This window comes from Etheostoma cragini, chromosome 6 (genome assembly GCF_013103735.1).
Source record: "Etheostoma cragini isolate CJK2018 chromosome 6, CSU_Ecrag_1.0, whole genome shotgun sequence".
NCBI classification, from domain to species: domain Eukaryota; kingdom Metazoa; phylum Chordata; class Actinopteri; order Perciformes; family Percidae; genus Etheostoma; species Etheostoma cragini.
Window position 1 is genome coordinate 16,905,919 of NC_048412.1, and position 22,797 is coordinate 16,928,715.

Below are 22,797 nucleotides of genomic sequence, written 5' to 3' on the forward strand. Positions count from 1 at the left end.
GTGTTATTGAACAATTTAAAAAGTGAAGTAAAGGAGAACAGCTGGAAATTGTCTGTACTTTCAACTCATGTGCATAATAAAAATCTGTTTCCAGCAACGTTAAAAGAAGCAAAATTTGTTGCATTGTCGCAAACCACAGATCTCTTTTTCCAGGATGAGTGTTTAAAAAAGTGCATTGCAGCCCTGCTATGTTTGTTTGCCACTATTTGCTCTCTGACCTCTAAGGGGGATTTCTACCCGGGACAAACAATTCTACAGTTTCTGTACTCCCATCACTCACACCCACCAACCAAAAACTTTGATCCTGATATTCACTGTTTATGATGTGAAAGAGCTTTGGGCAGAGCAGCAAAGGAAGTCTAATCCTCCCAGTTTAAGCTATGGCCTCAAGAGAGCAAACTGTGGGAACTCATTAAATCACAGCATACAGCTGCACAGGGAGTTCTTCTCTGGTCTGATTTGGCTATTTTTTTATTTAGTTATTTTTCTTACAGGAAAACATGGTGGGAGGGATTATGAAGAGGTCACAGTTAGTCTTCCAGACTGGAATCTCTGAGGACACAGTAACCCTGGACTCAAACTCAGCCTGAGATAACAAGGAATTTAAGGTCTTTAGTATCTATCTCTTGAAAAACCACATTCAAGGTAGAAAACACAGCATTATCTTGACACTTTTATTTGTTGTACATTTTTTAATTCATATCCATATTCATTCTGTTAAGTATTTTTTCAGTGTTTTACTAAAAACTAAGTGTAAGATAAATATATATCAAGTATTTAAAGGACCACTCCACTGATTTTGGTAAACATGAGCAGGGAGGGTCTTATGAAACCCACTTGAGGGGGGGTGGCTGTAGCTCAGTCCGTAGGGAGTTGGGTTGGGAACCAGAGGACCAAAGTACGGAGTGTGGACTGGTAGTTGGAGAGATGCCAGGTCACCTCTTGGGCATGGCCAAGGTGCTCTTGAGCAAAGGCACCGAATTACCCTCAGCCGCTCAGGGTGCTGGTCCAGCACTGGCAGCCCACTTACTCTGACATCTCTCCATTAGTGCATGTATAGGACCTGAGCATGTGCGTGTATTTCGGGCCTGTGTGTAGTGTGTAATAACAACAGAGTGTCAATTGTAATTTCACCATAGGTGACCAATAAAGAGTATAAATTATAGAATGTTTTGCATTATGGAAAATGTAGGATCATGTCTTTTGTTGACCTACACATCAGGATATATCAGGCTCTGCTGCTTTGATGAGAAATATAAAATATATAAATATTTAAATCTAACTCTATAGTCCACCATCCCACCTTCCTCATGGAAGCACAACATCACTGGAATAATCCCGTTTAGGTCACACTGTGACAGAGTTTGGTAAAACTGTAACCAATTATTTTTTCAGACACAGGAACTGTGATTCACATGTGGAGCACCGATTTATGTTCTCCTCCGTGGGTGCTCATAGGCACGGATGCACACCCTTGAAAAAAAAAGTAGTAAAAAAAATGTTTGTATTAATATGGAGCCCCCCTAGGGTCAGCTAAGAAAATTACGTAGAACCTACCCTGGGTCTTCTAAACTTTTAGTACTGATTCATAATCCGTGCTCTCCGTTTTATTAACATGAGCAAAGTAGAAAAGACATCCACAGATTCTAATTTCTGGGATAGAATCCTGTTGGGACCATCTATAAACTACAACACCGACATAAAAGAATTAAAGATTAAATAGTGTCTCCAAACTTACCTCAATTGTAAGTTGTCTCCTCCTTGTTGTAGGTTACTACAGCACGTAAAAGAATAACATTTGGAGACACTATTAATCATTAAACTAATAGGTATTTTTGTGTTGATATAGTTTATAGACGGTCTATAAACACTAGACCAATCTTATTTCTCCAGGTTGGAGGACGTCTCGTTTTGATGAAAAAATATTTAATATAATTTGCTTTAGATCAATTGATCCCAGAAATTCAAATCTGTGAATGTCCGTCTAATTTTGCTCAAGTTTATAAAACCGAGAGCATGGATTATTAATCCGTGTGAACAGTTTATGAAACCGGTTTAGTTTTATTTCTCAGTTGACCCCGGGGGGCCTCCGTACTTTCAGAACCTTAGGAAATGAACAGCGGCCAACACGAACATAGGCCACGCTTATTAACTCAATAGTAATAGTAGTATCTTTCGAGTCAGGACGGCGCCACTTCTCACAAATACAGATATGATTGGAGATGAGAAGTTGAACTGACACGTAACCGCGATCAGCGAACACACGCTCCACTTTAGCACCAACTGCAATGTTTAATTTCACATGAAGCCTGCTGGCCGTCTGGCACACGGTGCTCAGTCTGTTATATTCCGTGAGAGCTCGAGCTCCGGAGCAGCCACGGTATCTGCGCCTATAAGCGTGGATCCAAATAATAATGCAAAGGCGTTAAAGCCAAGTAAACAGTTACAGTAAATGGTAGCCGTTTCATTAGTTGGCTCTTTGGCAGAATAAAAAAAAACAAAAAGTTTTTGTTAAAGGGGAATTCCACCAAAATTAGATTGTTTATAGACACTGTTTATAGACATGGGTTCAATGGAAGAGACATTAGTGACGAGTTAATAGTTTAACAGCCAACCTGAATAAAAAAAGAAAAAAAGAATGAACTAAAAAAAGTGTCCATCATGTCTCATGTATCAGCAGGATTTCAACAGAACACCTATGAGTCATGTTGAAAAAACTTCCTCCCCTCCCTCTTTTCCTCACTCCGCCCCCAACATACAACAACCATAAAAACAGCACTCTAGCCTTTGTCGGACCAATTAACTGACCCGTCAGCGCACTGTCTCTCCGAGCGTGCTTTCTCTGCCTCTGGTCGTGTTGGAACAGTCAGCCGCAGCAGCGCCACACAAGCTAAATCAGGACAGGCACTACCAAGTGTGCAATGGGCTCGTCTGGGGCTCTAGTCTGCTCCGCCGCATTTGTTTTGGTTTTACTCAGCTCAGCATCCAAGGGTTGGTATTTTCCCACTTCTTGTTGTTGAAATTGTTGTTTGCTTCTGGGCTGACTCCATTTTGGGTCGTCTGAGCTGCTGTAAGTGCGTTTATTTTGCCTGTAGACATACCGACATTCCTGTATCAAACTGATTTGAGGTCTTTTTATATGCTACATGTCTGTTTGGATGTCTCCACTTGTGGGATGTAGCTAAGCACAATTGCTTATTACCGTATAACTTTCAGATAATTATGCTTAACTTGAATCTTTGTCTTTTACTCACTACATTTCAAAGGCAAATACTTATTTCTACATTTATTTCATAGTTAGATCTTCTTTGCAGATAAAGATTTTGCCTGAGGTTATGTAATATGATGCACTGTTATAGATTATACTAACAACATGTAGCCTACATGTTACAAAATTAGCTGCACCCCAAGCAGCAACATGTAAATATGTTATATAATATATCTTTTATTTATTTTACACAACACTGACAATATATACTTCCTTTTTTATGCTGTCAGTACCATTTTTTGATAATACCTCCAAACTTTTTTTTAATTTTACTTAACAGAGTATTTTTACTGCTTCTATGACTTAAGCAAAGGAATTCTTCTTCCATCACTGGCTGTCTCTTAGTATAATTTGTGGAGGAAGAGTTACATAACTTTGTCTGGGTTTCTGCCTCTTTATCTTTTGTGTGCACAATTTTTCAGATGACCGCAACTTTGAGCAGCGTGAAATCACCTTTGACCTTGACAAAATCATGCAAGGTGCGTGTGTTCACATTCTATTGCAGTATCTCTGCAAGGACCAATTAGAAGCTCCGATGTACAGAGTGGCATTTGGCCACCTCTCTCTACTTCAAGAGGCTATTTTAAGGGTTAGGAGACTGAGGTGTGAGGAGTACTCTAATGCAAATTTTTACGCATGAAGTTTGCATGTCACTACTTAACATTTGAAAATGGCTATGTGACGTTGCTAGTAAATTGGTAGAAAACCACTTTAAGTTTGTTAGGATAAGATTTTAGGTTATGTATGGCTATAGTTCTGTGCAGTAGGTCATGTTCAAGTATATAACATATTAAATGTAAGTATTTTTTGTCTCTGTGTAGAATAATTTTTTTGGTCAATCATTGTTTAAAAATGTATCCATTTGTCTTTCAGAAATGGAAAGTCTAGATTCCCCCATGTTGCAGAAAGAGTTGCACTTGTCAGACTACTTCAATCCCAAAGGTTCTGTTTGTCTTTACTATTATGACCTTGCTTTTACATAAAGACATTTTTTCACTGCTCAGATTTGTCTGCCCAGCTTGTTGCAGTCTAGCCAGTAATGAATCATACAGCCGTAGGTGTCGTTAACATTTATATAAACAAAAATTGTGAAAAGTATTGCTTAATAATACAGCCTTTATTCTTTTAGGGGTTTCTAGACCAGGAGTCTTGACACCTAGAGGACGTTAGTATCTATTTTTCTCTCTTTCTTTTGAGTTTTCATTTACTCTTAACTGTACTACTGTAAAACTGTTATAAAAGTATCAAATCACAGTATGATTCCTGTGTTTTCCTCTAAGGTCGACCAAGTTTCTTAGGTGGTCCTCCTAGCTTGGACTATCCTGTTAAGTTCCCCCTTGCCCGACCAACCTCCGACAATCTCCAAGCCATTTGTCTCAATGGAGACCATCGTCCCCGCTACCCAACATCTTACTTTCCTTCCTCTGGTTTTAGCAAGCAGAAGCGAAAAGCCAGTGCTGTTAATATGGCAGAGTCCTGGTTTAGTATGTGCTGCAAAGGGAACCAGACTTGGGAAAGGGAAGTGACTCTGTGTTGCGCCACACAGGCGGTAAGTTTTCACAACAGCTCTTATAGCTGATTCAGCAGTGTTTAACCTTTATTGATTTATGATATGACATTCTGTATATTGTTGCTTAAATTCTTCTCATTAATCTTAACATACTACTACAACAACAAGTACTTTCTCAAAAAGCATGATAAAGAACATAATGAGATTATGCACTGTGGAGAACCAAACAATTATGATTGCATGATAAAAACCAAGAAACAATCAATAACTCATGTGGAGGAAGGCTTTCAGAGACATCATCTTAATTGCCAAATTTTGGAATCTAATATTCATATTAACTCCTTTCAACTCAAATCAATAAATTTCCTGAAGCTCTAATGTTCAGGCCTATTGTCCTTTACTCAAACCTCTTTGAATCTTTTGTGTTACCCTGGACATAAAAAAGGCATGAAAACATTCTTCATATTGCCGAGTTGATTATGTTTGCATGTTTGGGACAAAGATGAAGGCCCTGGGTGCTTCCAGTTGATAAGCCCATTAAATGCAGCCCAGCTTGACATAACAGACAGGCCTTGGTATGAGCACCTGTCTCAAAATCGTCAGTGAAGAAAGCATATCAGTGAACCATATCTTAACCTTACCTCTGTGCCCAAAAGTGTCCAAACAAAGATAATTAGAAAACACTATATAACACTGAAAACACCAGTGACACATTTATACAGCTTTTCTCCTCCACACCTGCCCTCTCTGGGGTCTCAGTGACTAAGCTTGTAGATAATTTCAACTGTGAAATTGCAAATGTTATTGATGCCATTGCTCCCACTAAGGTCAAAGTTGTCTCTGGTAAAAAAAAGATCTCAATGGAGAAATGTCCTACTGGTGAGAACAGAAAAAAGAGTGTGTCGAAAAGCTGAACAAAGGTGGCAAAAAACAAATCTCCTGGTCCAATATAACACTTATAAAGAGAGACTTTGCATTTATGATTTAGAACTGAGGAATGCAAGAAGGTCCTTCTTCTCTGATATGATCTCTAGAAACAATAATAATTCACGTGCTTTGTTTGCTACTGTCAATAGGTTAACAAACCCTGCAGTACCAGTAGCATCTGAACTATTATCTACCAAGGCCTGCAATAACAGTCAGTGACTCCATATCAGGATATGTGTTGTCACAGTGTTCAAGCAAAACTGATTCCAATATGACAGAATTTATTACAATTTAGTGTTGGTTAAGTGTGTCTTAAGATACTGTACATCATTGCGGGTGGCCTATTCTCACAACCTCAGGCATGCAAACTTCATGTCATGAAAGGATTGAATGCATAAACCCTGACTGTCTGAGATATTGTTCTGTGCCAACTACAGTGGAAGCTGTCAGTCCAATCTTTCTGTGAGGAGGACTCGTCAGTAAAGGATCGTCTTTATCACTGCTGCAGACAGACGGGCATGGACAGGCTGAACTGCTTCAACAACGACGCTCCGAACAAAAACTATGAGGCAACAGAGGTGCTGCCAGTGCCGGAGCTTTCCTCTATCACCAACTTTAGCTTCGACTCCAACACTTGCCAGAGGTATGCAATTAAATGGGCACCAATAGAAATGTTGATATTGACAATTGAGTCTTAATTAAGTAGCATGACCAAAGTTCCTCTGTGAAAATCAAGAGTAATGATATGGGTTCTACATTTCTCGGAGATTATAGAAGAATGGAGAAAAAATCGGCACCTTTGAAAGTTGACATCCACTTTCCTCCCGGACGACCCACTGCTGACACCATTGAATCCCTATGTCGCAACCAGAAGTTACGTCCCCTCTATAAAACCAATTGCATGCCAGGTGAAGGGTACAAATGGGTGGCTCGTCAGGCAAAAGCCATTAATCGCATAGAGAAGGGATTCAAACAGTGCTGCAAAAAGAAGCAGGATGTGCTCAACTGTGCTGATTTGAAGGTAAAGCAAGACCTGCTAGAAACCTACAAATAAATATTTAGCATTATTTAGTATTTTTTTCTTCCTTCTCGTGTCTTTTCTCCTTTTGTGTTTTAGTGGCGTGATGAGCTTAACAAGTACTGCGTGGGCGAGAATGGTGACCATGTGCATTCCAACTGTTGTTCCGGTGAAGCGGCAAATGATCGATTCAGCTGTTTCCAAGACATTTCTCCCGACCCATTTTATAATAGGACCTCTGTTGCTGAAGAGCTCTCACTTAACACACTCTGTGACTCTCACAAGATCATCAAGAACAAGTAAGACCAAACTTCCTACAGCTGGCCTTGCATTTGTTTTTGTGTCTACTTCATTTTCTTCCTCTTTTGTCTTTATTTTTTAGCATTTGTACCGTTTCTCTTTTTTTATGTTTCTTTTGATGCTTTTTGTCATTTCTTCTGTCACAGAAAGATATCAAGCAGCCTCATATGCTGAAATGTCTCTTTAAGCACCACATCTGTGCACGGTGTAAAGTTAGAAACATTGTAACGATGCCACTGTGCTTTAGGTTTCCTGTTGGTTTTCCTCTCAAGAGCTTTGTAAGCCAATGCTGCCGTCCCCTGCTTGAAGTCGACAGGACTAATTGTTTTCTGCAGAGTGTGAGTTGAAAAAAAATTCCCTACAAAACTTAAGCCTAGGAAAAATTAAAATGAAATCTTTGAAAATTAAAGTTTAGGCGCTATTAACCCCCCAAAAATTCTAAAGCTATTTCTTATTTTGTGTTATCTTGTTGTCTTCATGAAATCAGCTTGATCAAATGTCAGAGACATGTCCATCAAGGAAGGCCTCTCCTCCAGCTGTCCGTCGCTGTTGCCGCATGTCTTCACCTCAACAGTGTATCTCCAAAATTCTCATGGATGCCATCACCAAAGCAACCGCCTTTCGCCAGAAGAAGATGAAAAAGTGCCCTCTCTCCTAAACACTTATGACCTTTTGCTGCTGACCCTACTGGCAATGGGCCATTCAGGGAACCTGCAGCAGAGGTGAACAGGAAATGTCGACGTCTGTAAGAAAATGTGGGAATTCTAACTTCATCTATTGCCAGTCTTATTTGCAATTTTTTAAAACTGAGATCACATGAGATGCATTTTTCTGTGTCACGGTACCACTATTTTTACAGGCTGCTGTTTATATATTTGATTATGAATGCATTATATTGATGTATTTGGAGCTGCAAGATCAGTTACCTTCTTTTTACAGGGTTTTGTGGTTAAGATCATATCTACAAGAGTTCTAATAAAAACAGTTTTAGTTGTACCTTTCATGTGGTTTACTGTCTTCTTAGATGCAAGGCCTATGTTGTTAGTTAAACCATGGTTTGCCTAGTACAATGAGTTGACATTAAAATCTCTGTTAAGACATTATCTATCAGTGAAGGAAGAAACATAATAGTGATTGAGCCTTGGTGCACGGCTGAGAATAGTATATCTATTTGCAGTATTTTGAACATCTCCTGGAAAAAATCCTGTACTACATTTTTTTCCCCATTGTATACACACAAAAAAATGGAAGTATGCACACAAATCTGAACACTTCAAACTTTTGCATCAACAAGACCGCAGACCACAGAAAAAGAATGAGATTATTCATATTTCTACTCTCTTGCTGCTGCTAAACTCTGACTGCTAATCAATGGGTGCAATGTGGGACTTCATAATCCCCATCAAATGATTTAAGGTAGTTTGGGTCACTGTTTACTGTTATGTCACAACAAACACATAACACAAAAAATAATAATATAAAAATACAAACTAGCATTACAGGAAATTGGAAATCAAAGTGCAGCTTGTAAGGTAAGATTATCAACAAATTAGCTCAAAAATATTACATTGTAAATAATGTATTCAAAGCTGTTGGGGCAAGATTACCTGTTTTCTACAATCTTAAACTTGAACATGAAAAAGGGGGGAAAATGTAGCTAGCCCAGTCAAACTGAAACGGAAACTGTTCCACTTCGGTCCACTGGGGGCGCTGTGGTGCTGCCGCTGCGACACGAGTGTCAGCACTCAACTGTCGATGCTGTCTGCGATGAGAACAGCCAAATCATAATGGCGACTGTTGGAACAGCAGACTCGGGATCAGCAGCACCGACAGGTATCTCATAAATAAACCTTCTTCCTCTGTTGCCTTAAAACAAACTAACAGAAGTGTGAATCACTTTATAGCAACGATAATGGTGTGACTCGGTGACTGGCTTTCTCACGTCCCGGTTAGCAAGTAAGCTAGCTAGTTAGCATCGAGGCTTCCAACGTAACAAATGAACAATTAATTGGCTAGCTTGTTTAGCTGCCTTTTGATAAACCGTAGTTGGTGTTGTTGCTAATCACACGAAGCTTTAGCTAGCTTATTAAGCCGCCAATATTAAGCGTTATATCGAAGTATGTATTGGGATTAATAATGTCAATAAATAACGCCAATTCCCATGATCGCGTTGGCTCAAGTGGTGTGTTTTGTTATTAACTTAAGCCACGGTGTTTGAATGTTAACGAGTTATCTAGACACAGTGGGATGACGGATTAAAATATACCCGTATATTGTTTACTAAATAATATAAAGCGCTAGCTAAGTGGCTGCTATTCCAAATGGGTCTATCCATTCTGTAGGAAACTAACCTGGTATCCCCCAGCCCTCCTCGTCTGTTACACCCCTCCTTTTTCTCTGTCTGTCCAGGTTTGTGGTAAAGCTGCTAACAAATCCATTTTCCATTTGGTACTTAACAACTAAGCGACAGTAACCTCATCACTTACTTTCCAAACTTTCACAGTTGAGATTTAATTATCTAAAATATTGAATTTATTGATTTCCTACATTCTTTTCACTAATTATACATGCTTGTCTTTCCTATTTAGTTGAGGAATAGGCTTAATTTACTTTGTTGTCCCTGTTCAACTGATGAAAGGTTTGTTTCTTATATTTCACATTAATAGAAGGTGGTTTTCCGTGCCCACACACATCCAGATGGGTGGTGGGCAGCTAAAGTGCTTTCAGAGGTGTCTTATGGTCTAGACAGGACAGATGAGGGAGAGGTTACATCTAGCTAATCCATTTAGTTGTGCCACTGATTAGCTTCCTTGTGTGTAGAGTAGTTGTGCTTCCATTGGTAACCACCCAGACTGAATCATTGAATAAAAATAGTGGCGTCAAAGCACTCATGTAGCTCTATCAAATACACACACAGTCAGTTGAGTGACAGTAACATAATGTGGTATCTGGTATATTAGCCCTTAATTGCCTTGTTTCCTAAAGGGTCCAAGAAGCAGTTTATATATGGGGTGTTCATAGGCAGAAAATTATGTCAGGAGAGTGTGCATGCCCCATATTAGTTGCTTGTGTATGCTGCAGGCTACATGTGAGCAAGGCTGGCAGGGATTTGTTTAGTATACAGAGAAGAACAGATGGTTTGCCTATTGTTGTATGTCTGTCACTGATGAGCTAAAGTCATTCCTAATTGGGTTGAGTTGGGTAATTCCTACTCTGAGTCTGCTGCACTGTGTGTTGTAATCTAGTTCTACATTGACTCATCAGAAAAATTGCAATGTGATGAAATGAGGACTGAGGTTGATGATTCATGTTATTATTTAATCTGATAATTTTATTTTCTTGATTAATCAATGAACTGTTTTTTCAATAAGATAGCAGGACAATATAATGCAATGCATTTGTTGTTTTAGCCTACTATCAGTCCAAACCCACAGATATGGTTACTATCAGATATGGTAAAAGAAAAGCAACACATTCATAAATTTAAGAAGCTGGAACTAGAAAATGTTTGGTATTTTTGCTTTTAAATGACTTATAGGATATGTCTATTATCAAAATAGTTGCTTATTCAATTTCTAATTGATTAATTAAATTGATTGATTCATTATTTCAGCTCTGCATGAAACACATTTCATTGTACTTACACACAGTTAGTAAATGTGTTCAGTGTTGCTCATTTACTAGGCTAATCCGTTTAGGCTGACAATATCCTACTCCACAGATATTAGGACTCGGTTCTGGAAAGCATTTCAGCGAGGTACACGCATGGGTGTGCGTGAGCATAAACTGCATGAGTAGTGATGATGGTATAGTGTGTTCTTTTTACATAATAAGAGGGAATGTGGGCAGAATGATGCTCATTGTGTCCCAGAGGATTGCCATGTGTCCCAGTTAACTGAGAAGAGATGCATGGCATTCAGTGAGACTACCTTATTATTAACATTCCCACCTTTGTCGGGTTTAAGTCTCTGGATTGAATCTGCTGAGCATGGATGCATTTTCACACACAGGATTGTTACTAAAGTTGTATAATCTTCCCAACATCCTTTTGTATATATTGACCTCTGGCACTGCAGCATTCAAGTAACCTACATGTTGCCATTGGTTACAGGCTAGCAGTGCTTGCAAAGTGGGCGAGATAGTAGGTTTAAACAGCAAGTTTATATAAGGCCATGGGAAACCATGTGTAGAATTTGTGTGCCTTTCGCCTTCATTTGTGGTTATTATTATGCTTACCTGGAAAAAAGATCATGTGTTGTATTTACAATTTGCAATACAAAATGTATAACAATTTCACTTCTCATTTTTGATTATCCAACCAGTAAATTTGGCACACACCCAGAGGTCTTTGCTTGGTGAGGGCTTGGATTTTTTGGATTTTTTTGAATTTTTATTTCTTACAAGAAACTACTACTGTGTTGATCAGCTGAGTTTGCTGAATGGCTTAATTGAACTAACATTAGCATATTAGTGTTAATCAAATTAAAAAATGCGGTTACTCTGAGACACAAAGTTGGCTGTTACCGAAAGAGCTAGAAATTGTAGTTTTGTGGAGGAGGTCCGTTGTGACTGTAGACATAAAGATAAATCTGGAGCAGCCAGCTCAGGGGAGGAGTAGTTCCAGTACACACAGAGCTGGTGTATCAAGGCCAAGAGTTAGTTTCTGTGGCCATATTTAGTTCTAGGTTCATCATTGGCCTCATAGTCATCAGCCAGTGCTGTAAATAGCCCTGCTAATTAACCAGCAGAGTTTTTCTTTAACAGTCATTAAAAAATTATTCCACGTTAAAGCAGCCAACTTAAAAGTAAAAAAAATAATTGTTTTTAAGCATCAACTTCACGCTGACTGCATGGGTTGACATTTACATGGGTTTTAATGAAGTTGTGTCTGAACAAGGCTTAATATTCAGACCATGAATATAGCAGTAAACAAATATTTTCTATGTAAATATATAGTGGAGAAATGGCCTCCTGAGCAGAGATGTGTGTTGTAATCTGAGTTTTTCTGTTGTTTGTTTTGATAGCCAGTCTGGCCACGCATGTGTGTGAGAGCCTTGTGCGTCGGTATCTGAGCCCGAGGGCCGTGACAAAGCGTCGGTATTTGACGTGTTGGGGAACAGTCTTCGAGAGCCGTGTGGAAGCAATCCCAAACCACTTCTTTTCTGAATATCAAGCACAGCTGCTTTCAAGTTCTTAGTGTTCTAAGTTCTCAAGAGTCAGTGTCATTCCCACATTGTAAATCCCTATTTAACTTGTTTTTCTTACTTTAGGGACCAGTGGCATCCGAAAAATGGCTCCTTCAGAGGTAAGGACGTCAGAAATTGTCTTATTAAGTTCACAAAGTAACTCTGTATTATGTAGATTTCCAAGTAAAGTCAATGTTGATACAGTCAACCCTCAGGAGGGAAGAATAACAGGTTTAGCATCACCAGCATGAGATGTAAGAGACAGTCCTGTTTGGTACACAGGTGATAGGTTCACAGGTTCAGAAGCACAAACACACTCAACAGACCATATTTAAATGTTTTTTTCCTCTGCCCCTCTCCTCAGATGCCTGGCTCTTCAGGCACAACTCAGAGTATGAAGAAGACCATTGGACACCGGGGGGTTGAGACCACCACAGGAGAGACTACTTATAAAAAGGTTAGAACGGGGTGGAGGTCAGTGACACCATTGGTTTTACTGATGGTGTTTATATTCTAAAATTAGTTTGGAAATTCAGCTTACTAGATGTAAAAAAAATAGTCATTGAAACAGCAGAAGTCATAGGGGTAAAATATTGTTTGTTCCAGCACTTACTGTTTTTTTTCCTCTCTAAACCCTCTAGACCACATCATCTGCCCTAAAAGGTGCCATCCAGTTGGGCATCACTCACACAGTTGGCAGCTTAAGCCAAAAGGCGGAGAGGGATGTTCTCATGCAGGACTTTGTGGTGGTCGAAAGCATCTTCTTCCCCAGGTTGATAACAGCAGAAGTTGTAGTTGAAAAAACCATTGTGAATTTGTGGTTTCTGATTTTATGTAGTTTAATTGAGTTTAATTCTCTCTCTCTCTCTCTCTCTCTCTCTCTCTCTCTCTCTCTCTCTCTCTCTCTCTCTCTCTCTCTCTTTCTCTCTCTCTTTCTCTCTTATATATATATGTGTGTGTGTGTTTTTAGTGAAGGCAGTAACCTGACTCCTGCTCACCACTACAGTGACTTTCGTTTTAAGACCTATGCTCCTATTGCCTTTCGCTACTTCAGAGAACTCTTTGGCATTCGACCAGATGACTACCTGGTCAGTACTTGCACCAAACACACACTGCCATGTTTACAAGAACTGCTCTTGTTTTGGCTTTAGTCACTGTTCCTAACTTTTCTTTTGTAGAACGGTTTCGTTCAGAGGTTTATCCACTACACTATACATATGAATTGTAAGGCTTTCCAGTTTTGGCTATCCAATGAGAGATCATTCTTGCAAGACAGATTTCTGACCTTGTAGCTCCTGTAGTTTTTATTTCTAAAAACAGTTTTTTGTCTGCAATACTTTATGTCGGGTTTGCAAGTGCCTCTGCAGCTTGGAAGGTTTAAGGCTTTCCTTCACCAACACATGGCCATAAATTGTTGACACTGTGGTCGTGGATCTTCGCCGTCACAGGTCTGAGTGAAGCCTTAATCCAAGTATTTTTCGTCATATTTCTGGCTTTTGGGTTTTTCTCCCTCTTGATGCTTTCTCTGCTGGCTATTTGTTATATCAGCATTTGGAATTTCACACTCTCACAGAAAACTGCTCCATATGCCAACATGTTTGCTTTGTTTCAATTCGATACTAATACATACTCCTCTTCATCTTGAAGTATTCTCTGTGTAACGAGCCACTGATCGAGCTGTCTAACCCCGGAGCAAGCGGATCCCTCTTCTATGTCTCCAGTGACGACGAGTTCATCATCAAGACTGTTCAACACAAAGAGGCAGAGTTCCTCCAGAAACTCCTACCTGGATACTTCATGGTGAGCCTGACAAATGAGTATAACAGAAAGTGGGATTGTGTTCGATATGAGTGATTATTATTGCAGTATTAATAATTTTATTGAGAGCAGGAGACTTAAATGAGTGGGAGCTCTAATAATTCCTAGAACTGTTCTACTTAAGTGTGTCACAAATCTGTTTTCCATATTCCTCCTCCCTTCCAGAACATAAACCAAAACAAGCGCACCTTGTTACCCAAGTTCTACGGGCTGTATTGCGTGCAGGCAGGTGGGAAGAATATCCGTATTGTAGTGATGAATAATCTTCTGCCTCGGATCATCCCCATGCACCTCAAATACGACCTGAAGGGCTCCACCTATAAGAGACGAGCTTCCCCTAAGGAAAGAGAAAAGGCCGTTCCAATTCACAAAGACCTGGACTTCATCCAGGACTTGCCTGACGGTCTGCTGCTCGAAGCGGACAACTACAATGCTCTGTGCAAGACCATTCAGAGGGACTGCTTGGTGAGTCACAGAGATACTTGTTTTTCATTTTTATTCACGCCCCTCAGGCCACATGGTATTACAAGATACATTTGTTTCATCATAAAAAAATTACACTGTTTTGTGGATAGCTTTTCTGTTGGGTACCAAGTGTTATTAAAACCCCTACATTTCTCAAATATTCAGCTGGAAGTTTGACTAAGCACCAAGTGCAATAGGCTTTTTGGAAATGGGTTGAGCTCCACCACTGCTGGCATACCCAACAGTCTAGTGTTGCAAAGATGACTCAAGCTCGCATGAGACTGCAAACTAATTGTTTCTTATGAGGGACAATACAATTCAAGTGATGGAAGAGAGTGGCGGGATTTATCGTATCACACAGTGGTTTGTCAGACCTGATAAAGTCAAACAACTTGAATAACAGAGGCTACGTATAATTTATTGATGTCGGAACTCTAACAATTTCCTTCTACTTTAGGAGTGTCACAGATGTGTTCAAATAACTCATTCCATTAGAGGCTAATCTGTCTTTGTGGTCACTGTTACTTTGTTTTTCCACAGTCCACCTAAATTTAAGAGACAGTGGTATAAATCAACAACTCATTTATTATCATATCATAGTGTTTAACTTTATCTTAGAAAATATATTCAAATGTTTGAAAAACATTTCATTAATGAACCTTGAAACAAAACACATAAACCATTGTGAACATTTTTGAGTGTTATCAAGCAAAATAACAAATAATAACAATGTTGTTGTGAGTCTGTGGTATTCTCTATAAAACTATGAAACTTGTAATAGTTAAGACGCGAAAGCCTATAGTAGGGATGTCACGAGACCCGGTACTTCGGTACCAGCTATACGACTGACGTGTTTCCCTGATTACAAAAAAGAGTAACTTGAGACCCCCCCCCCCTCTCAAATGTTTAAATTATGGAATTAAGTATTGCTGTTCATTGATATCATGACATCCCTAACCTATAGCCATGGCGACTTATTTATTATATTTCTGTTTTATCTAGCTCTTGCAGAGTTTCAAGATAATGGATTACAGTCTGTTGATGGGCATCCACAACATGGACCAGGCCAATCGAGAGCGTAGCGGGGGCAACCCGGGCGACAGTGGGGGGTCAGAAGGAGCGGTGACCCCGGATCACCGCCGGCCACAAGCTCAGAAAAGTCTGTACTGTACAGCCATGGAGTCCATTCAAGGCGAGGCTCGAGGGAAGGGAGTTTTGGATTCAGAAGACCAGTGAGTCTTGACCACAAGCAGAGTTGAAACTGAACTAGTGTTTTGTAGTCTAGTCTGTGACAATTACAATGAAATGATATGTTATTGATCCTGTGGCCTTGTCCTTTCAGCATGGGCGGTATTCCATCTCGTAACACTAAAGGAGAGAGGTTGCTGATCTACATCGGCATCATTGACATTCTCCAGTCCTACAGGTTTGTTCCGAGCAGACAAATCAGTTCCTCGTATAAACATTCATTCTGAATTCACAAGCAAGCTTCCCACCTTCTTAACCCATTTTTATGACTTCTAGTAACTTTATTGTCTTATTATTTAGGTTTATTAAGAAGTTGGAGCACTCCTGGAAGGCCTTGGTCCATGACGGGGTAAGAGCCTACACACTACAGTACTATCATTCATGGCTGTACGTTTTAATATACAATGTGGAAGTGGAACGGTTAGTCAATTAATCGATTAGTTGATGACTAAAAGAAAACCACAATTTTGATAATTTACTAATAACAAGACAATACCTTTTTGATGATATTACCTTGGGCCTCACCAGTTTACTTGATTAATTAAAATAAATGGCAAATTAATTTGGTAATTAATTGATAATTGTTAAACAAAAGGTTTAACAGGACAATTTGGATTAGATATAAACATGCACATCTAATGGCTCTGTTTCTGTTTTACTACTTTAGGACACAGTTTCAGTTCACAGACCTGGATTCTATGCAGATCGTTTCCAACAATTCATGTGCAGCACAGTGTTCAAGAAAATTCCACGTAAGTAATGCATTTGTGTGTATTTTTTAAATGTACTTAAATTAAGTTAATTGCCTGATTTCAATTGACGGCATAGAAATCCCAGGGGTAAAAAGTAGGCCTGCATGATTTGGGGGAAAAATAGGAATCACAATGTTTTAGTTTAGAATTGATATTTCTCACAAAGTGTAATGATTATTGCCCACGTGAACCATGACAAAACAAAACAAATTGGCAGTAACAAACATACATTTTTTGACACCTTTAGCACATTGTGCATCACCACAAGCCTGTAAACATAGTTATATTGGTGTCAATGAAGAGAAGGGAGAGCACTGCAGCGCTCGGGAGCGCTTTAAAACCTATTTTAGACAGACTGTGTTGAAAACCCACGGTTGAAAGTAGTAGTGTTTGTGATGCAGTCGGCTCTTAAAATTAAATGAGAATCGAGAATGCTGTTTTATAAGGATTAATTGTGTAGGCCTAGTAAAAAGTCACCGTTTCGACTTTTATGTGCTCCATCTTCAGTAAAACCATCACCATCTAAGAAGAGTCGCGGTGGTGTTCCGGGAGGTCTGAGGAGGGCCCCCACCCTGGGAGGTCCCACCCCGCTCTCCCACGCTGCGGGACAGTCAGCCGTTGACTCCAGACTGGTCTACCACAGCCACTTTAAAAGCACAGATTCAGAGGCAGACAGTGGTAAGAACCCAGACGTCACGAGCAAAGTGATAAGAACGTTAAGAACATCTATTGTTGTCATAGCTTTGCTGAAATTGGAGATGCTGCTGTTGATATTTGGTTTCTTAATGATACTTTGTTCCCAGGCGTTCAGTTAGGCAGACCAGATCTTGTTCCGAGGACCCCCCCGCTGGGAGAAAACTCTGCGGACTATGAGGCCAACCTGTCCACCTCGTCACTAGGCAGCACAGGAGTTGCCTCCACCTCTCCTCCCCTACGGTAAAGCATCTCCAAGATATCAATGCATGACCTTCATTCTTCCACCTCAACTTTCACACTTTTTAATCTGCTTTTGCTCCAACTTTTCTCCGTAGGTCTGTAGGGGTAGAAGTTCATAAATCGGCAAACACAGACCTTGACCATCACAGGTACAGAAGGCAGTGACAGGTCATAAAATTACAGCCTCATCAGACCGGAAATTAGATGCATTTTTTTCTCGCTTGTGTTAGTCGTTTTGAATTAACTGCCTTTTCTCTGTTACAGTTTGGGGGAAGAAGGGGCGGTCGATAATTCAGGCAACCTGTCTGGAAACGAAGAAGTAATTTCACTCTCAGACATAATCCCTGAGACCAACATCTGCTTTGTAAGTGTAACAGATGAAACTATATAGCTGTAATTAAAGATTATTTATAGTATTATTATTGTTGCAGCAGCCACTATTAGTTGTACATTACTTGTATTCTTGTACTGACATTAGTTTCATCTTCACAGTAAAAAACAGACATCTGAAGACTAGGCGTTTCTGGATGAGGTGAAGTGGGCAGAAATAACAATAAAGAGAGTGAAACACCCATCCAACGCGGACCCTCTGTTGCACCTCTGTTGTTTACTCACACATAGAGTTTATACAGGGATCGCTGGATCAAGCAGCGAGGTGCAGTGGAGGTTGTGACAGTGAAGAAAGCAGTGATGGGAAGATCGAGAAGAAGGCGGCGTGCGGTAGCCTTCAGCTTTCCCAGCCATCGACATCCCAAGGCCCAATTGTCTCTAATACACACCTGGAAAATGCGTATTACCCTGAATTGGCAGCTCTGCAGTAGCTCTGGCAGCACTACATTGATAAAAGAAAGACTTCCCATCATGTTCCAAACAAGAAGGATGCTTTGATGACTAACTGAACAATAATTAGTTGTATATTGTGAAAGTCCATGCCCCAGTCACCGGTGGATGGTAAAGGCAGTCAAATTCTTTGTGAAGAGTCATCTTGTCCAATTTTCGCAGCATGAAGCAATTTTGAGATGCACCGACAGCATTTCAGCATGAACACACACTTTAGAGCACATGAAGGGCGTAGCCTGCATTTGTAGGAGTGAATATTTCGCTCTGCGTTCATGCCGAAGTCTAAGTGGCTTCACATTTCAAGTGTGGCCATTTCCACCCATCCATTTCCCCCTTTCCCCCTCATGAGCAGGGGCACTCTAAACTATCAACGGTCCTGGTTTGCATCAGCACTTGCTGCTGATGTCTCTGCAATCATGTATGCATTTCTTTTTACTGATTGTGGATGTACAGTATTTGACAACATATTTCAAAATAGCACACGGATGGGTTGAACCAGACTTAACACGGCAATTTTTGTTTCACGTTTTGTTACTCTGTTGGAAGGCACGGTGGTGCGGCTAAGGTCCAGCTAGATCTTGCCACTGCTGAATGTACTTTACAATGTTTTTCTTATGTAGAATGTGTCTTATTAACATGGCAGACCACATTTGTACAACCCTTACAAACCTCCCACCCTGTTGAAGACCATATGTGCTATAAATGAATACAGAAAAGAGCTGTTGACAGCATTGCTGACCACTAGATGCTGTTAATTGAAGTCATGATATTAAGCTAGTAGAAGAGTAGTAATTTCCAGCTACTGTCATTCATCTTCGTCATGTCTGTGCCTTTACATGTTTGTCCCCTCCTTAACGTTTGATGTATAGTATGTCTGACATTTTCTACAGGTTAGCGTTGTCACACAAAGAAACCTGCCTTTTCACTACAGCTAAAGTCATCAAACTGCCATTTGTAAGTTTGGACCAACAATCAGCTTAAAGGAATTTAATTTTAATGCAAACACTAGTACAATCCTTTTTTGCTTATGCATGCGAACGTCAGGCGCTCAGTCACTGGTTCATCAGCTCAGCTTATCTTGTAAACTCTCCCAACATCGGACCGTAAGGATGTCTGTCTCTTAATATTCATTTCTGCTGGTTACAGAAATGACCTCTCGCCCACATCCACCCTTGACCAATATTAACCATGTGTGTACCTATTATTATTTGTATTTTTTGTTGTACGTAGTCTTACGCTGCTTTTACTCTGCTTTTCATAACAATTATGCGTTGTCCTTTGTTTTCACAAAATGTTTGTGTTGATGTTGTTTAGGGCACTATGCAAGCTGCAAAGGCGGATGGCTGAGAGGTTTTTACCACGCCCCCCTCCACCCCTCCCCTCCTGAGAGATTTCTGATACAGAAATTTGAATAACTACCAAGTGACCGTAGCAACACTCAAGATCATAGATATCATCTCATTTAAGGAACTACTGTTTGTTTTGTAGGCACATTTGGTCTATGCAGCAGAGAGGGAGAAGGGAAAATGGGAGTTGGGAATATAGAAGGAACAAAAACTATGTATGTTCATCAATGCACAGTTGAGTCTTTTGTTGTATAAGTCAATCACTGCACCAAAGAAAGGAGTGGGGAGTTCTTGCAAAGGTTAAGGTCCAGTACAGGAAAATGAAATCAAGACACTCCTCAAAACCTGCATTTACTGATATGTAGAACATGGTAATAACACTGGGTTGACCTGTGTTTAAGGATCTTTTATAGAACTGGATATTTGTTTTCCTAAATAATTTCCCGTCTGATAAACTGTATCTGACAATTTATTTTTTCTTTATCAAGCAATTGGTTTGTGTCCTGAGACATTTAAAAGATTTAACTCCACATTCCTGTGAAATTCAAGTTCAATTTACTACAGTGGTGGTAGCTCTTAGTATCTGTTATTTACCACCTTTTATGTATTTGGGGTAATGTACTTGAAATTATTTTTTTCTGATATGCTGAAATGTAAAATATTGATTATTTCAAACCGATCCGTTTAAAGTTGCATTTAGTTGGTTGAGTCAAACAGCCGCCAAAGAAAACACTCCAGGAAATTTTTTCTCAAAAGAAAAATCTAGATCTTATTTTGTGACTGGATTTTGATGTTTTATGTTGTGACATTTTTTTTGTTTTTGTGTGGTACTGTGCAATTGCTGGATGTAAACCAGCTGTGTCACAGTTATGTACTACCCAATGACACAAGAGAAACGTCATCCTATGGTGCTTAAAGGGCGGTGCACCCAGTGTAGACACTACAGTATATTTGAAGTAATGCAATATGAACCACAATCTACCACCTTTTCAGCTCTAAGAAGTATATTTATTATTAGGATTAATCGCTGCAGGCTGAAAAGATGAAAGTTGTATTATGTACCTTTTTAGATGATTGTACGTATACTGACAAAAGGATGTCTGAAACTTTATAGTGTGTATTGCCTATGAAGGGGGAGAATTTGACATTTTCACTTTTTATATTTCATGTTTAGATTGTGACATGATAGACAGGTTTCCGCCATGATGATTCTGGGTTGTTAATCTCCCACCATTTTTCAACATGAATGTTTCACGCGGCCTACGAGCCACCATTGCTGGTTGTCCTATAATGCTTCAATTACTATATTTTTACTGTGTATAAAATGTGTATATGTACATAGGAGTCACAGAAATGCCTTCTCATGCAATATGTGCTGCCTGTCTCTCCTGCCATGTTTCTGTTATGTGCTGGTGATGTTTTCATGTTTGAGTTTAAAGGATTAAACATATTTTCTAAATCTTGGTTTGGTCCCTTTGTTCATGTGTATTATCCAACAACCTTTGACTAGATGTTTGTGAATAATGTGTGTTGAAAAAACAAAGTGCTACCATCTTTTAAGTGTTGATTTTAATCATTTCTCAAGAACATAACACTGTTAAACACCCTGTTACATAACTTCAGACTCCTCATCCACCAAAACCTGCCCTGTGATTTCGTACTGCAGGGCACCCCAGTTGAACACGTTGCCTGAAATGAAGTGTTGTCATCCATATAGCGTTTAATCTCAGCGGTGGGGATAACATAGTCCCAAAGGTGGACTTTAGTTATCATACCAATGAATGATTGTTTTGCATCGAAACTCCCTCCATGGGTACCCTGCTTTTGGCCCAGGGTGATAATGGGTGCTCCAGTAATGGGCCCAGCTTTGATGTATCTCTTGATGGTCGCCTTGCCGTCCACCCACAGCTGAGCCAACCCGTTGTCGGAGCGCCAGGTGGCACACATAGAGTGCCAGGTGTTTGGAGCAAATGACAGTGACAGGAAGTCTGTGGCTTCGCCCCGAGCATGCATCCTAATGACATCGTCTGAATTAATCTTAAAGAGCACAAAGTCATTGGTCTGTGCAGAGGTGGACAAAGAGAAGAGCCCATAATTCCTGGTGAGATCTGTTTTGAATCTGAACAGATGTGCCAGGTGTGAGAAACTGGGGCAAAGAATTTTCAAACATTACTTTGAACAAAGAAGCTTTATAATTACTCCGCTAGTTACCTGAGACAGGTGGTCACAGAGCTGAATTTGGTTTGAGATGTCAGGAGTCTCACACGATCTGTGTTGCTCTCTTTTGGAAAGACAAACACTTTGCCTGACAGATCTGCACAGGTGGAAAATCAAACCAAGAAATTCTTTCAGATGAGGAGAGCGAGCAAGAATACTAACTACATTAACTAATTTGTTCTGTAATTGAAACAAACAAGTATTCAATCTATGTTATATCAGTCAAATGCTACTCCGTAAACACAAACTTGTGCACAAAGCTTCGTTGATTGAAGGTTGACATACCTTGGGGTGCTGCACAACATGTTGCAAACATCACCATCAAAAATAAGAGTGTCCCCATCTGAGACAAAACAAAACAATATTTTACTGTTCAGTGAAAATATTCAATTGTCTTTGAAGTCTTCATACAATCACTTCAACTAAATAATGCATCAATGAATCGCTGTTAGGCCGCATCTGAAGGTTCCAAGCACCATGTTTTTACATCAAATTTAGTCATTAGTGTTTTTCCATCAGCAATTGAGTAAATATCACTTCAATAAATGAGTTAATAGCCTACATATTATGACAGTACATTCAAACAAATTAACTATTAGGAGGAGATATAGTTTATTTCACCTTGTGGCTGTGTCAGCTTCTTTTCCTGGTTGCCCCAACCTCAGGATGACTGAACTGCTTGTATTTGTGAGATGAGTTGTTTGATCAGCTTTCACAATGGAGGACTCTGGACTATTTCCCAACCGTAGGGTAAATCAAACATCAAAAGGGCACTTTTTGGGGCCTATGGGACATACTGCGGGACACTTGCAGGATTTATTTTAGCCAGGAAAGACTTTTTTTTTTTCACAGGTAGACACCATCAAATGTGCACACCTGTGCTAGCACTGTGTACGCCTGAATTCACATGTGTCTTTTATTTGTAACATACACCGTCTTTAAATATCTGCTTTGTTGACAGTTCTT

General features: G+C 39.7%; 3 protein-coding genes across 7 annotated transcripts; 2 read left to right on the forward strand and 1 right to left on the reverse strand.

Moving 5' to 3' along the window:
• Positions 1 to 2,743: 2,743 nt before the first annotated feature.
• Positions 2,744 to 8,019, forward strand: LOC117946552 (extracellular matrix protein 1-like). Its single transcript, XM_034874782.1, has 10 exons — positions 2,744 to 2,991; positions 3,691 to 3,747; positions 4,142 to 4,210; positions 4,398 to 4,433; positions 4,549 to 4,817; positions 6,143 to 6,348; positions 6,480 to 6,726; positions 6,823 to 7,022; positions 7,271 to 7,361; positions 7,511 to 8,019. The coding sequence occupies exons 1-10, from the start codon at positions 2,922 to 2,924 to the stop codon at positions 7,679 to 7,681; spliced, it is 1,416 nt and encodes a 471-aa protein (XP_034730673.1). The 5' UTR covers positions 2,744 to 2,921; the 3' UTR covers positions 7,682 to 8,019.
• A 677-nt stretch (positions 8,020 to 8,696) lies between these two features.
• Positions 8,697 to 21,077, forward strand: LOC117946834 (phosphatidylinositol 4-phosphate 5-kinase type-1 alpha-like). Of its 5 annotated transcripts, none has more exons than XM_034875236.1 (17): positions 8,697 to 8,856; positions 10,745 to 10,780; positions 12,294 to 12,328; positions 12,574 to 12,666; positions 12,851 to 12,981; positions 13,180 to 13,297; positions 13,857 to 14,009; positions 14,193 to 14,492; positions 15,495 to 15,724; positions 15,835 to 15,918; positions 16,041 to 16,089; positions 16,408 to 16,492; positions 17,000 to 17,170; positions 17,296 to 17,428; positions 17,524 to 17,586; positions 17,693 to 17,796; positions 17,921 to 21,077. In XM_034875236.1, exons 1-17 carry the CDS (start codon positions 8,811 to 8,813, stop codon positions 17,962 to 17,964), a joined length of 1,875 nt encoding a protein of 624 aa, XP_034731127.1. In that variant the 5' UTR covers positions 8,697 to 8,810; the 3' UTR covers positions 17,965 to 21,077. The 5 variants fall into 5 exon arrangements, with proteins under 5 accessions (XP_034731127.1, XP_034731130.1, XP_034731128.1 ...); XM_034875239.1 differs by having other exon boundaries at positions 8,698 to 8,856; positions 17,693 to 17,792; XM_034875237.1 differs by having other exon boundaries at positions 8,699 to 8,856; positions 17,524 to 17,577.
• An 88-nt stretch (positions 21,078 to 21,165) lies between these two features.
• LOC117946838 (serum amyloid P-component-like) lies at positions 21,166 to 22,594 on the reverse strand. Its single transcript, XM_034875244.1, is given in 5 exon segments — positions 21,166 to 21,318; positions 21,321 to 21,733; positions 21,826 to 21,928; positions 22,117 to 22,174; positions 22,453 to 22,594. Coding segments are annotated over 4 exon segments (669 nt in total). The 5' UTR covers positions 22,453 to 22,594; the 3' UTR covers positions 21,166 to 21,223.
• Positions 22,595 to 22,797: the final 203 nt, after the last annotated feature.